Source organism: Corapipo altera, unplaced genomic scaffold (genome assembly GCF_003945725.1).
Source record: "Corapipo altera isolate COAL_440 unplaced genomic scaffold, ASM394572v1 1b, whole genome shotgun sequence".
Taxonomy (NCBI): Eukaryota; Metazoa; Chordata; class Aves; order Passeriformes; family Pipridae; genus Corapipo; species Corapipo altera.
In genome coordinates, this window is record NW_020884881.1 from 10,285,715 (window position 1) to 10,301,061 (window position 15,347).

General features: G+C 36.7%; 1 protein-coding gene across 3 annotated transcripts in view; it reads left to right on the forward strand.

Annotated features, from left to right (window-relative positions):
* The window catches only part of ORC5 (origin recognition complex subunit 5), a 66,490-nt gene that overhangs the window by 21,647 nt on the left and 29,496 nt on the right, over positions 1 to 15,347 (forward strand). For all 3 annotated transcript variants that reach the window (XM_027639905.1, XM_027639906.1, XM_027639907.1), the window contains exons 11-13: positions 119 to 231; positions 3,485 to 3,532; positions 6,940 to 7,050. In XM_027639905.1, the coding sequence (XP_027495706.1) occupies positions 119 to 231; positions 3,485 to 3,532; positions 6,940 to 7,050 (272 nt within the window). The remainder of the gene's footprint in view (positions 1 to 118; positions 232 to 3,484; positions 3,533 to 6,939; positions 7,051 to 15,347) is intronic.

Consider the following 15,347-nt stretch of genomic DNA (forward strand, 5'->3'; position numbering starts at 1 on the left):
TTACAGGAGTGGAGCAGGAGAGAAGGAGAAGAATAAGAATGCAGACATGTTTAATTTGAAGTTTGTGGGTGTTCAGACTGGGTTTTGATGACTCATAAATTGTTTGTTTATTTTATAGGACTTTCTGCACATACACATGTGGAACTTCCTTATTACTCCAAATTTCTTCTAATAGCTGCTTACCTTGCCTCCTACAATCCTGTTAGGACAGATAAGAGATTCTTTCTTAAGGTAATGAGATTTGTTACTTAGTGCTGCTTACTGGATTCCTTCATACTGAATTTCCTAGTTTAAAACTGCTCAGCAGTTCATTTTGAACTGTTTCTGTGTTGCTTCATTTGATTTGATCAGCAGCTTTTCTGTAGATCACATATTGTGATTGGTAATGATCACTTAGTGGTTGTAAGGTTGTAATAAACCCAACTTCCTCTTCATGTCAAAATATGTGTAACATAATTACAGCAGAAGTACTATGCTATTGTCAGTTCCTGTAGCTCTTTTTTGAAAATATTTTAGTGGAACATCTGCAGTGGCTTGAGGTATAAGCCACACTTAAATTTCCAGGATAAGGTCCAAGCCACAACTGCTGTGGCCTTTAATGAGATAAAATGACATAGTGCATTGCTGACTTATACAGCTTTGAGCTTCTGGAACAGAACCATACAAACAGTTGCTTTTGCAGAAGATATGGTGCCGTTAGCTGGTATGTGTTGAGTTGATACAGTGGTAATACCTGTTTTAGGATGAATGTAATGCAGTCAGGCTTTTATGCATTTTACCAGTTATTACAGTATATATTGATATATGCATTTTTGTGAATGTATGGTATTCATGTTGGATTGGTGTAAGCAATTGAAGAAAATGATGGCAAGACAAATTTGTAAACATACAATTGTTTGAAGAAAACAACATAAAATAAAACAAAAATAAACAACAACAACAAATAAAAAACCATAGATACATTTCGAGAACTTACTGCAGTTCCTAGTGATGATATATTAGTATGGTTTTAGTTTAAATTTAGTTTAGTAAGTTGGTTTTATGTTTCTGATATGATCTTACTGAAAACTGCAGGTGTTTCACCCTTGTAGTAAATGTAATTAGACAAGTTTTCTTTGTGGGCAAGCTTTGTACTTTTCACTTGGCTGAAGCATTTTCTTACTTAGAGATTTATTTTCTGAGAAAGTGTTTCTGCACAGATTTTTCCATATCAGTCTTGGAACTCAAAGAAACAGGAAATCTCACAAGAGTCAAGTCAGTAAAGCATGTTATCAAAGTGTGCCACATCTTTCTTGTTTGTGTTCACTGAACAACCTTCTCAATTTAATTTTTTTCCTTTTTTAGTATCTCCGAGTTAACTTCCACTCTTGCACATGAACCCAACTACACCCTTGTACAATAAACATGAGCTTCTAAGTTTTTTGAAGCAAGGACCTTAAAGGTATTTCGATCAGTGCTAGTAGGTATTTTCCCCAAGAATGGGTGAAGCAGAAGCTACCGTGTTTGCTACATGTGTCATCTGGTAGCAGTTAGCCCTTCAGCAGGTCTGAAGTTGAATTTCAGAAATAGCTGCATCTTAAGCCCCAACAAAATCAACACTTTTGGATGAGGTTTCAAGCCAAGTGTTTTTTATGTGTCATGAAAATAGAGTATGGTTTTTATCAGGTTTGTGATGAGATTCAGAGTAGCTTACAGAAAAGTATCTTCTGGAGTGATTTAACTAAGGATTAGTAGACAGCAAAAGGGATGCAAACAAAAAGATGTCCATTGAGCTGCTAATCTGTACTACTCTGTAGGTGCTAGTCTGTACTACAGCTAAAAATAAAGTAAGTCACAGTTTGTGGCAGCCTGGAGTGCTGACAGCCAGCAAAGCAGGGAAGTGATAATTGGCATCACTGCTATTATGTGAAAATTTGAGCTTTGCAGAAGATTGAGAGAAAAGTATGAAGCTGGAGGGTAGTCTAAAACAAGAAAGAATAGCAATAGGTATATATGAAGTCTTTAACAGAAAAGAACATTAAAAGCTAATTGAAAATTAGCTCTGAATTTCATGTTTCTTTGTGCTTGCACAGAAATAAGGCACCTGCTCGCTTGCTTTAAAACACTTTTGATATAACTTGAATACACCACGTGGAGATCCCAGTGTAACCTTTAAAATGCATGAATGGAGTTTGTTGTGATCCATCCCAAGCCTGCTGTGTAACCTTAGGCTTGATCACTTTCCCTTCTTGAAAGGTCACGGGTATCACTGCAGTCTTCTTTTCAAAAGCATGATAAAAAGATTCATTTGCTGTCTCCAAGCATGGGTGATACGTATTAACTGACTGAACCACTTTTTTTTAATCTGACAAATCACGTAAGGGAAATTAAGCCCTGTCTAATATTAAGCTCTTCAGAAGTCAGTCAAGGGAAGCCACATTTACTGAGATCATTTTGACTGAATATTGAGGGCCACAAGTACTAAGTACAAGATTTTAAACATTATAATGAACTAATAATTCCTTTATTTGAGTTATTTTTTTCCCTGAGTCATTGAGCATGTTTATAAGGTATACTTTATTAATAAAGCATACCTGTCAGGGCTGTGGAAAAACTCATCGGGTGATATTTTGAGAACTTAACTGTATTTAAAGAGTATTATACTTGTACCTCTCCACTAATTTTACATCACACTTGTCACCTTTCATGTCTCTCTTGGCCTTTTTCATTTCTTTTTTCAACCCATTCATTTGTAACATCTTGTTTACTATATTTCTGTCCTTGTCTTGCCCTCACATTTTCAGTTGAGATCCAGGAGCACTTGATTATTTTCTTTGGATAGTCCTTCCTTTCTTAAGACTGCTTTAAAGCTGCACCTTTCTAAATGATGTTCTTCTCTTCAACACCCACCCCCCAACCTGCCCTCCTTCTTCCTTTTGTTATTTAGCTCATGCACCTTGAACTATCTTTGTATTGTATTGATTAAATTCCTGGTTGTCATTCTGCCAACTTGTGTGCCATCCAAATTCTAAAACGGGGTCAATAAAAGGTGAAAATTCAGATGGATTTTATGCGTGGATAAATTTTAAAAATGAAGTAGCCATCATTTAAAATTTTCTGGAAAGAGAAAGAAGCGAAACATCTTTTTTTGCATTAGATGATAAAGGATATGAGCAGGATGGTGGTATGAAGTCATATTAAAAACGAATTTTTGCCGCCTTTTCTCATCAGTCCCTGATTACATGAGAAAAAAACCTTACGAATATCACCAAAAAATACTAGCATGTTGTGTTTTGGCTTTGCACCACTTGGGACATGATGAAACAAGAAGTAAGGCAAGTGTAATTTTAGGGCTTTATAGTAAGAACAGTTGGTAGTAACATCAGAGACAAATACTGGAGATGTAGTAAAGAAGTAGTCCTAGAGTAGAATACTGCCATTTGTACCATATATATTCTTTGTTGACTGTTTTGATTCCATCTTTGTTCTTGTCGGTTGTTTGCAGCATCATGGGAAAATTAAAAAGACCAATTTTATGAAGAAACATGAGAAGGTATGTATTTTATCTTTCTAAGCTGAGCTTGGCAGCAAGTATTTTCTTTCTGCTGTACTTGTGGTTTTGTATTTCATTTTGTGTCGTTGATTACTGTAGAAACAGCAGAATTGTGTAAATAACAATTATTGGTGTGTTTGTTTTGTGTGATACAAACTTCTCTGCCATACACACGTTTTTATTTTATTGAAACTAGCATAAAATTGTCTCCTGAAGCCACATTTTTGTGTGTAACAAACTGTGTTTAATAAAGGTAGTTAAAGACATCATAGGTGGAACAACCAAATTTCAGAATTCATCTGAAAAAAAAAAACACCTGTATTCTTTAAAGAATTATTAGAGAAAGAATTCTATAGTGAGGGAAACAGAAACATAAGGATAAAGTATTGCACTTGTAGTGTTATAACTCGTAGTGTTATAAATAAAGACTCATTTCCTTCAGTTGGTGTGACAGTTTATATCAGTATGTCTTCTAAAGACTGATTTACAGATCAGATTCACCCAACTCCAGTAGGTGCCTGCATCTAAAATAGTGTCTTTTTATAGTCAGTGCAGGGCCAGTTGATGCAGCCATTGGAGTGTAGGGTGTGATTTGGCTCATACTAAAGTAGGTTCTACGTTCAGTCAGATGAATTGCATCACAAATTGCATTGATTAGATTTCTACTGCCTATAATGGGAACTTAGGAAACTAGTTTGGCTGAACATACCAACTTGGCAGGAAGCTAACATTAGATGAAATAAATCCTTCCGTTAAAGTTTAGGTACAGCAAAACTAAATATATGTTTTGTGATTCTTAACTCTGTTCAGTCCAGAGACCATGAGGTTTTTTTAATTAGTAAAAAATGAATCTTGTGAATGAGGTGAAGAAATTGACTTTATCATTCTATTAATTGCTCTGTTGCTGATGACAGCAGAATTTGTTGGGTTTCTTTGCATGGTTGCCCTGGAACAGTGTTTTTCCAGTTTAGTGAAAAGTGAGAGATCTTCCTGGTAAAAGTGTTTTTGCAGGAATGGACTTTTTCAGATGTTAGTCCATCAGAAGATCAAATCTTTACTGTGTTTTTTATTGGAAATGAGTTTATCTTGTATATCTGCTTCAATTTCAGTCTAGGATTTGTTTTGTCTCAGAAATTTCTAGCTTACAACTGAACATGCTTCATGTGTATAGCAACCAGAGAAGTTTGGAAATGCTTTCTGCTAAAGAAAGAGGAGAAGTATACTTCTGTCTTTAAATAGATACTAAAAAGGTTGAAAATTCAGCCAGCTGAGGTTAAGGAGTTTCTCCCTTTTGTACAGATAATTTAGTTTGGGTTAAGCTTTTACTCTTTCAAGAGCACTCATGGTTCTCATTGTTGATGGTGAAATTTTGGAATGTGAATACATGGCTTGCAGTTTTGGGATGGTGCCAGGGGAGCAGTGGGAACGTGAACCTGACACTCCAGATAAAAAGCACAAGCACAGATAGTGACAACTGGGGAAAAATCTTTGTTGAACAATGAATGTATTACTGAGGTGGAAAGATGACAGAGGACACACAGAGTTAATTTGATGACTGTAAAACTTTTTGACTAGGTTTTCTTACTGTGGAAGGTATCTTTCTTTTTAAGAAAGATGTTGGGTCTGTTGTATTTTTATGAATACTATTCTGTGCAGTATTCTGCCTTATCTCCTTACAGAAGATTTGTAAAATTCTTTATCATGTTATGTTTGAAGGAATTTCTAAACCATTCTTATTCTTCCAAGAATTTATTTCTGTCAAAGAAATAAAAAAGAAGTGCTTCTCCTAGAAGTTAAACTCTCTTAGGGTTAACTCTTCTGGCTTTTTTAGAGGAAAGCATTTCTCTTAGATAATTTAAAAGCTCCAAACTGTGTTCTGTCTAAGCAGAGAGCTGATAATACTAAGAGCAAGAAATTTCTGAAGTAACTGTATATACTAAATAGAGCTTCAGAGATTACTGTATGCTAATTGGATTTGCTAGCTGCTTGGAGTGCACCCATTTTAATTATTCTGTTTGTTGACTTTTTCTGTTGATAACAATGACTATGCTTCATAGAACTGGCATGTTTAGAAGCAGAAGGACAGGCAGTTGTACAGTTCATAACTTACACCAGGTCTGCATTCTGACTGAGGGTGCCATGCTAAGGTTTTGACTACGTTTCCATGGTTTTTTACACTTCTTGCTTTGCTAGCCAAGAGATAGCTTTGGGGACACCTCCTGGGTTGGAAAAGTTAAAACGTGTATTGGAAATACCTTTTGGTTTTGCTGAAGAAGTGAGTGGTTGTGTTTCACTGATGACTAACGCCACAGAGATGCTGCTGGTGCATTTGAGATGTTCTTTCCCAGAAGCATTTTTGAACAAACTTTCCCTTGAAAAACCTCTTTGATCTTGGTTGTTCTGCTGGTAAGAATAAATCAATGTCCTGTACAAAAAAGGCAACTAGATGTCAAAGTAGAGAGAATTAAATACAAACTTAAAAGGAAACAAGTATTTCCCTTGTAAGAACTTTTGACAGTGATGGTATGAATCTGTGTTGTCCTAACTATACTGCCCGAGTTGTAATACTACCCAGATTTGCCTTATGAACTGTATTTCTTTTTTGTAAAATTAGTTATTTAAAAAATGCTCAACATTGAAAAATCAGGAACTTTTATTTGTTTGAATTCAAGTGAATGCAATGTTAGTACATACAATAATCTGTAATGTCTGAAATGTCCATTGGTGTCAGTTGAGGTCTGAGGTACGTAGGGTGCAAAAGAGCTCTGTAAAGGCAAAATTGAGTAAATATGCTGTGTTGTGATAAATTTGTCTGTAGCTGACCAGCAGCTTGTTATACAGCAGCTCTTAACAGCAAAGCAACTAACCTTGGGCTCAGCCATCTGAACTCTTTATTTTAGCCAAACCTGTGGGAGGCAGATGCACTCTGAGTCTTACACTCAGCACTCTTTGGGTTGCATCTGGAATATTCTGTCCAGTTTTGTCCCCCTTCTTTGGAAGGAATCCTCAAGCTCCCTTCCAACCTGAGCCATTCTCTGATTCTGTGAATGCCATAAAACATAATCTCTCGTCTTTAATCCTTAGATTGGGCAAGGTTATTTAATTGGACAAGTAAATGTGTAAATCTAGTGACAGGAAATTTGGCATCAGATCCTCTGTTATAGCTCAAAAATGTTCCTGTTTGTTGTGCAGTTTGAACATTTGCCACATTAAATAGATCTTTTTGTCTACATCTTTATCTTGATCAATAAGCATGTATTCAGTGTTTTCCATAACGTGCAAGTAGGCTGTATGAAAGATGACTGTGAATTATAGTGCCTTCTCAGAGACCAAAAAGATGTGAGAATAACATCTTGTGGTACTCCGGGAAAGATCTATTGGATTGAAAAGTCTTGTTTCTGTTGCAGACCAGCAATCACCTCCTTGGGCCAAAGCCATTTCCCCTGGACAGATTGTTAGCAATATTATATAGTATTGTGGACAAGAGAGTTGCTCCAACTGCAAATATATTTTCCCAGGTGAGTATGTACTTACTTTATTTACTTTTTAGTGTCTGGAATTCACAGAAAGGTTTTACATGTCTTTTGTAAGTCATGAGAAAACGAGAAAACAACCACAACAGTAATTTAGATACTGTTTAGATACTAGATTTAGACTCAGAGTAGTATTTCTCTGTATTACTAGCTATGAATTCAGTACCTTTATCTGTGTAATGGTCTGAAATCTACTAACAGCTAATTTTTCCTGGTCCTGGACTGTGATCCTTGATTAGTTCCTTGGTTTCTCATTGAAGTCTATAAGCCTATTTACATTTCAAGTTAAATGTATGAATGTTCACAGTCCAGTGGCCAGTATTAGCCACCTAAATAGTCACATGTAATGCATGTTACAAAAATGCAGTGGTGAAGAAGGAGCAAAGGGAATAAGGTATTTACAGGTGAAAGATGTTTGCTGTGGTAGATGTATCTAATGCTTTTCATTTGGACAGAATGTCAGTCTTGCAGAGAAGAGTGACTATCCCATTTCACTAGATGGCAGCATAACTATAGAGTTGAGTGGAATTAAGTAAATATAGTTTTCTCTAGACCTCTGTGTTTATCAAGAATATATTGACCTATTCTGTATAAGTAAAGATAGTTTTCTACTATCTTTATGGTTATTATTTATGATTCCTAGGTATTTCATTTCCACCTTAGAAATTCTCAATTTCATCCTGCTTTCCAGTTGTATGTAGCTTTTAGTTACTGAAATATTTTCTACCTTTCATTGTTAGGTATCAAATTTGGCCAAAGAATATTTGAGTTTGTTGTCTTTGTTTATGTAGAGTTCTAGGAGTATATTTGTGTGTAGGTTGTTAGCTGTGTATTCTCTTAGTCTGGGCTATCAAAAGTATCTTGGTATATATTAGATGTGAATGAATGTTTTACAGTGTATTTTACAGTGTATTTAACATATATGTATGTTAAATATGCATACAAATGCATATTTAACATACATTCCAGGTAAGAGAACAAATGTCTATTCCAACGCACAGTTAAGTAGTACTGAAGACATGGTTTGTAAGTAGAGTGTAGCTCCCCCTTAGACTACATTACAAAATGAAAAAATTGAAAGAAATGCTTCATTTTAATTCAGTGTGCACTAGATGGCAGTGTTATCAAAGAATAGCTGTAATTCTTTATTTTTCTGATGTCTGTAGATTAAGCTATAAAGATATAAAAAGATTGTATTTAACCTTAACCGATTTAGAGCATAGAAGTTGAAATTGTGTTTATACAAAAATAAAATTTTATAAATTTTTTTTAAAATATTTTTAATTATAAAGCAATTTCTGCATTAAATTTTAAAAACATTGAAATATCTAATGTTAAGTAATAAAAAGATTTTAAAATAGGTTTTGAAAGTAGTTTAAGCTAGGCATAATATTTAATTGCATTCTTTTCTTGAATAGTTTTAAACAATTTATATTCCACTGATTTTTGCCACTAGTTGTTCTGTAAATATATTTTTCAAACAAAGTAAATATTTAGGAGTTGGGTTATCCTTAGCAGTATTGATACATTTTACTGTTAGATAACACAAGCTTTTATTTTCTTGTTTGCGTGTGCACCATGGAAATAATTCTAGAATTGTACAGAAGTTTAAAATGTTTTAAGTCAAATATTTGGCTTCTTAACTGATTCAAGATTAATTTTATGTGCTCCTTAATTTGTAAACTGAAGGGCTGTACATGAACCAAATACATATTAATTCTTCCCTTGTACTGTCAGAAAATAGCATGCCTTGGCTTTAAAGTTGATCAACAATCGCAGGCAGGATTCAAGAAGGACTAGCAGCTGCTTTAAGATCTGTCATTTGCTGATTTTGTGATATTTCTTATTGCTTCTTGTTTCACTGCATAATTTCTATTCACATGAAAATTTTGGTTATTAGTTATTCAAAAGTGAAACTTTTATGCTAATAAGCAGCAAAATTTCATTTTTTCTTTTAATGCTAGGGTTTATTGAAAATGTTTCATTTTTGCTAAATAGAACTTCAACTTAAAATTTGAATTTTAATCTAACTTTTGCCCTTTAATGATATTAGTCCTTAAAATGACCTCATACTTTCTTTTCAAGCAAAAAATTAATGTGTTTCTGTTAGAAGCATGATTTTTGCAACTAATACAAGACTAAGGTTTTTTCCTGCTGTATCTTCTTGTTTTAATTGGATTACATGAGAAAGAATTGATCTCATTCATTTCTGGTTTTCCTCACTAATAGGAGAGTAGCACCAGGGGGAAAAAAATGCAAATTTCCACTTCTGCAAATGAAAATTGTTTCTGTTGCCACTTAAAAGTTGAAATGTCTCTTTTTAAACAAACTTTTCACACATCTGGTGAGGATTGTTTGAGAGGAAGTTAACGTAAGGTCTGGGGGGTTTAATTCTAGCCTATTGATCTCAGTACATACAAAAATGTCTGCTTTCACTTAGGAATTTTCTAGTGCTCATTTGTCTCCAGAATATTCACTGTTTTTTTTTTTAGTAGCTCTAATTTGTCATGATTCTGTTTTTTAACACATTGTCTGTTAGTGTAACATGTCACTGAATTTTTTTGTTTGAATTTATTTGCTTGATTTTTAAACCAAGAGATAACAGAGGTTAGAGCACTGTTGATTTCTGTGATCCATTTCAGAGGATGAGAATAAATATTTTTCTTCAGGTGCATTTTTGTGTAATAATTTAACAGATTGCTGTCACAACTGGGCACTACATCCTATGCCTGGGACAGAGGTCACACAATTGATGGTCTGGTCGGATATATGATTGGGTTGAGCATGTGGCTGAAGTATTTTAAAAGATAAAATATGGTGAAAGGATGCAAATGTACTTTCACACAGTGCTAAAAACAGTACAACTATGGGGTATGCAGTCTGCATAAGTCACAGAGTTTCCTTATTTTGGTACAGCAGTCGATGCTTTTTCAGGCATAGGGAACAACCAGAAGTATTATTTGTGTGCCCATGTGGACTCACTGTTCAGAATGGGAAATGTGCATTGTGACCAAGTGCAATTACTACAGAATGGAGGGATACAAAAAGACTTTACAATGCCTCCTGCAAGTGCATTCTGCAGAGGTTCTGAGAGTCCAGTCAGTTCTGGTTTGTAGAACAGTAGTATTTCATTTTAGCCTTCCCACAGAAAATACAAAGAAAAATAACATTATTCTCTTTATAAGAATGTGCCATAGTATAGGACACGAATGAATTTATGCACAAAGCATTGGGCAAGAATTATCAGCATGGATTTAATTTAAATGAACTCATTTTACATTGAAGGGGACAAGGGCTGGTAATTTTATATCACAACCACTAAACAAGTAGCTGTTGTTGTTATGGTTTACAAGCCCAAATTAACCAGTACTTTTTCCTCTACCAGAATAGTAATTGCTTCTTCAAATAAATTAAGTTCTCCTGGTGATTTTTCATTTCCTAGGCCTTTTATCTTACTTCTACTTTCTTGTGAAATATGCTTTTCATAAAGAGGATTGATTAGATCTACTTGTAGTTTTGAGCTATGATGTTATCTAAGGTAAACTGAAATGAAAACCTTTGCTTTGCATGTTTTTGCATATTTTATTCCTGTTAATACATCCCTGAATATTTGGGAAGACATCTCTGCAGAGAGGTTTGATAACTTCTCAGAGTATGCTAATAGCTGAAAATTACCAAATAGGTAACTTACTAATCAGTAACTTCAGTTCTGTTTGCATTTTTACTCTAATGCACTAAAGTTAGGTCATCCCAGGTTTGGGTTTGATGTTATTATATTTGGCAGGTATTTTCAGGTTAGAATTCACTTCTGACTATAGTGCATTTGGAAGCACAGATTTCTACAAAGGCTGTTTATCTCAGTGAGTATATGGAGACACATCATAGCCTATATTTCATTTATTAGACATTTCTTCTCTCTTTGATAATGGATTTAAGAAAAGTGTCTGAATGTTCCGAAGATCGCCACAAATTCATAAAACTAATGTAGTTATCAATGTGTAAGAATTTGGAATGAAGATTAACAAACTTGAACTGAATCTTGCCACCTCTGTGAAGGATAAGAAAAAGTCCTACAGATACATCAATAGCAAAAGGAGGGGCAAGGAAAACCTCCATTCTTTACTGGACATGGGTGGAAATATAGTTTTCAAAGATGAGGAAAAGGCTGAGGTATTTAACACCTTCTTTGTCTCAGTCTTCAACAGTAAGACAGGTTGTCCTGAGGACAGCTGGCTTCTGGAGCTTGTAGAAAGAGATAAGAATCTGAACAGCCCCCCTGTAATCCAGAAGGAAACAGTTAGGGACCTGCTGAGCTGCTTGGATCCCCACAAGTCTATGGGACCAGATGGGATTCATCCCAGGGTCATGAGGGAGCTGGTGGAAGAGCTCGCCAAGCCTCTCTCTATCATCTACGAACAGTTCTGGCTCAATGGGGAGGTCCCAGATGATTGGAAGTTGGCCAGTGTCACACCAATCCACAAAAAGGGCCGGAAGGAGGACCCAGGAAACTACAGGCCCGTCAGCCTGACCTCAGTGCCTGGCAGGGTTATGGAGCAGATCATCCTGGGTGCAATCACACAGCACCTTCAGGATGGACAAGAGATCAGACCCAGCCAACATGGGTTTAGGAGGGGCAGGTCCTGTCTGACCAACCTGATCTCCTTTCATGATCAGGTGACCCACCTGGTGGATGAGAGGAAGTCTGTGCATGTGTCTACCTGGACTTCAGCAAAGCCTTTGACACCGTCTCCCACAGCACTCTCCTGAAAAAGCTGGCAGCCCACGGCTTGGGCAGGGGCACTCTGTGCTGGGTTAGGAACTGGCTGGAGGGCCGGGCCCAGAGAGTGCTGGTGAACGGTGCTAAATCCAGTTGGTGGCCGGTCACCAGTGGTGTTCCCCAGGGGTCAGTGCTGGGCCCAGTTCTGTTTAATATCTTTATTGATGATTTAGATGAGAGGGTTGAGTGTACTATCAGGAAATTTGCAGATGACACTGAGCTGGGGGGGAGTGTCGATCAGCCAGAAGGCAGGAGGGCTCTGCAGAGGGACCTGGATAGGTTGGAGAGTTGGACTGATTCCAATGGGCTGAAGTTCAACAAGGCCAAGTGCCGGGTCCTGCCCTTTGGCCACAACAACCCCCTGCAGTGCTACAGGCTGGGGACAGAGTGGCTGGAGAGCAGCCAGGCAGAGAAGGACCTGGGAGTTTGGATTGACAGGAAGCTGAACATGAGCCAGCAGTGTGCCCAGGTGGCCAAGAAGGCCAATGGCATCCTGGCCTGGATCAGGAGCAGTGTGGCCAGCAGGTCCAAGGAAATGATTCTTCCCCTGTACTCAGTGCTGGTGAGGCCACACCTGGAGTGCTGTGTCCAGTCTGGGCCCCTCAGTTCAGGAAGGATATTGAGGTGCTGGAGCAGGTCCACAGAAGAGCAAAGAGGCTGGTGAAGGGACTGGAGCACAAGTTCTATGAGGAGAGGCTGAGGGAGCTGGGGCTGTTCAGCCTGGAGAAGAGGAGGGTCAGGGGAGACCTCATCACTCTCTACAACTCCCTGAAAGGAGGTTGTAGCCAGGTGGGGGTTGGTCTCTTTTCCCAGGCAACTATCAGCAAGACAAGAGGGCATGGTCTTAAACTGTGCCAGGGGAGGTTTAGGTTAGATATTAGAAAGAATTTCTTTACAGAGAGGGTGGTCAGGAAGTGGTGGATTCTCCATCCCTGGAGGTTTTTAACATGAGACTGGATGTGGCACTCAGTGCCATGACCTAGCAGCCGCAGTGGTAGTGGATCAAGGGTTGGACTTGATGATCTCGGAGGTCCCTTCCAACCCAGCTGATTCTGTGATTCTATGAAACTTAATTTTTTTCCAATCTGGCATAAAGAGAAATAGCATTGCAAATTGTTTTCCACAGAGTAAGAGCTTTTTATCTGAAGTTAGGATAAGTCTGCAGATATGAGATTGAGAGTAGTGTATTAAGTGCCAAATGTGATATGAGTCTATTAGAATTACACAAACCCACTGATGTACATAACATAATTCCAGCTGGAGGGAGCCAGAGGAACGTAATTTCCTTTAATTAAGGGGGGGGGGGAAGTGCCCTTTCTTGGAGTGTAAAAATCTGAGAGGTTTGTTTTCTTTTTGTCTTGCTTTTTGTCTGCCCTACATGAATAGAATAAGGAATAGCTGGTATTCTGTATGTGAACTGGAACAGTATGTGGCGATTTACCTGCAAGATTTCTTTGTCCCTGTTGTATTAGAAGCATGCTTTATATCTTGCTTTTTCAGATGATAATTTGATAATTAAACTGCCCTTTTTTTGTAAATTGCTGACTATGGTAAAACTCTGATTGCAATATTGGAAAGATGTTTGATTTTGTTATCTACTTCTTTGATTTGTAGTATATCTTGTGTTGTGTTGTAGCCTTTCTGGACACCAGATACCTGCATACTGATCATAGTTCTAACTCTGTTAGTGCATTATGTTAGATTCCCTTGATGTAGCAATTTCATAAAGAGGAATTCGATTCTTTCATTCTATAATTCTGTGGTTTGATCCTATGAATACGGTCAACTTAACATTTTTTTCCAAATGGAAAACATTCTAACTGCTTCTACAAGCTCAGATTGTATTAATGTTTGAAAATACTAAGTTTTTCATTCCACATTTGACAACTCTTGACAGAATAAGAGTAATTCAGTTTTGTTGGATCAGCTGTACTGTGTTCCAGCTTTCCTTGCTGCTTTTGGGGACTGCTCACGGGAACATTTTGCATCTTGCTTGACTAGAGCCATTAACACTTTTATTAACATTTTTTTAACACTAATAGAATACTCTCCATTTTAAAAGCGAGCAGGTAGGAGAATTCCCACAGAAAAAGGTGTGCTTTAAAATATGTTTTGTGCTACACTGTTCCTTAAGAGGCTTTATTATAAAGTAGAGCAAAGGTGAGTGGGGGCTATTTTTATTTTACAGTATGTGAGAAAGACAGAGCATGCTCTTATACTGGTTATATGTCCATAAACAGATTAATTTTTTTTGTTGTTAATTTTTTTGAAGATAAGCAAAATGCTGGAAAAATGAAAGTTCCTGCTGATTCTGTTTTTCCTTCTCTGAAGCCCCTTTACTGTAAAAGTTCCTAAGTGTTGTGCTTGTCCTTTTTCTGGATAAACGGATAGAGTCAGTGCTAAAATTTTACCTGAAATAATTGAGAAGTTCGTAGCTATGTAGGTGTGGGGGGCGACTGATGGGATATATTTCTGTCCTATTCTCAGTTAAGCTTAGCATTCAGAACTTCATGACTAAAGTTTATATTATAGTGAAATTTCTTGTTTTCTGGCTGATTGTTAAAAAAAAAAGTTTTTTGTCTCATAGGTAATATTATTGCAAGCTGACTCAAGACATAATTACAGTGTATTATGCATCTGATTTTGGAGACTGTCTTTGTTTTATACACCCATTAGGTGGTACTGCTGCTCAGTACCTCAAAATTAGGTAGAGATTTGAATAGTTGTGTGCAAAAATGTTGATCTATTTGAATAATTATTTTATATGTTGTTGAAAGGTGGAATTATTAAGTAGTGAATATTCAGTAGTGAGATGATTGTAAAAGCTACGTGTCTCTTAGGTTTGATTGTGCATGTAGATTTTTCTTAAATTTTGTTTCTGAGATATAAATAAATGTATTCTCATGTATTTTCCTATTTTTATAACTTCTTGAGTTCTATACTTAAATTACAAAGGACGATGTCATCAGCCTCTCTTTCTGTCCTATGGATTTAATTTGCAAATGACTGTTTGCATATTACTGTCCTCTTGCTTCAGAAGAAAATTGCACAGCTTAATCCATTCTGGCCACAGGAGTTGTCATCTCCAGAATGATCCTACTATAATGCCTTGCAGGGGGAAGCATTTACTTTTACCAAAAAAAAAAATCAAACTATATAGAAGAGGTCTTAAAAGCTTCTTTTTAAACTTTTTTTCTTTTTCTTCATGAGAACTATTAAGATGTATGGTATACCTCTCTATCTAGTTAGTCAGAAGATCTTTACTTCATAGCTTCCCAGTGACAGGAGTGATCAAATATAAACCACAGACTTTGGGCTTAACTCATTTGTGTTACTGGTCTAAATAAACTTCCCCTCCTTTCAGTGTGAGTGATACATAGACAGGGTTTGCCAGCACAGAGGATCTGTTAGTCTTCTGTAGTGTCCCATAATGTCTTACACAGCATTCATATATAATTTGTAAATCCCCTGCATGTTTACTGTCCAAGTGGGTTTGGAGTACAAC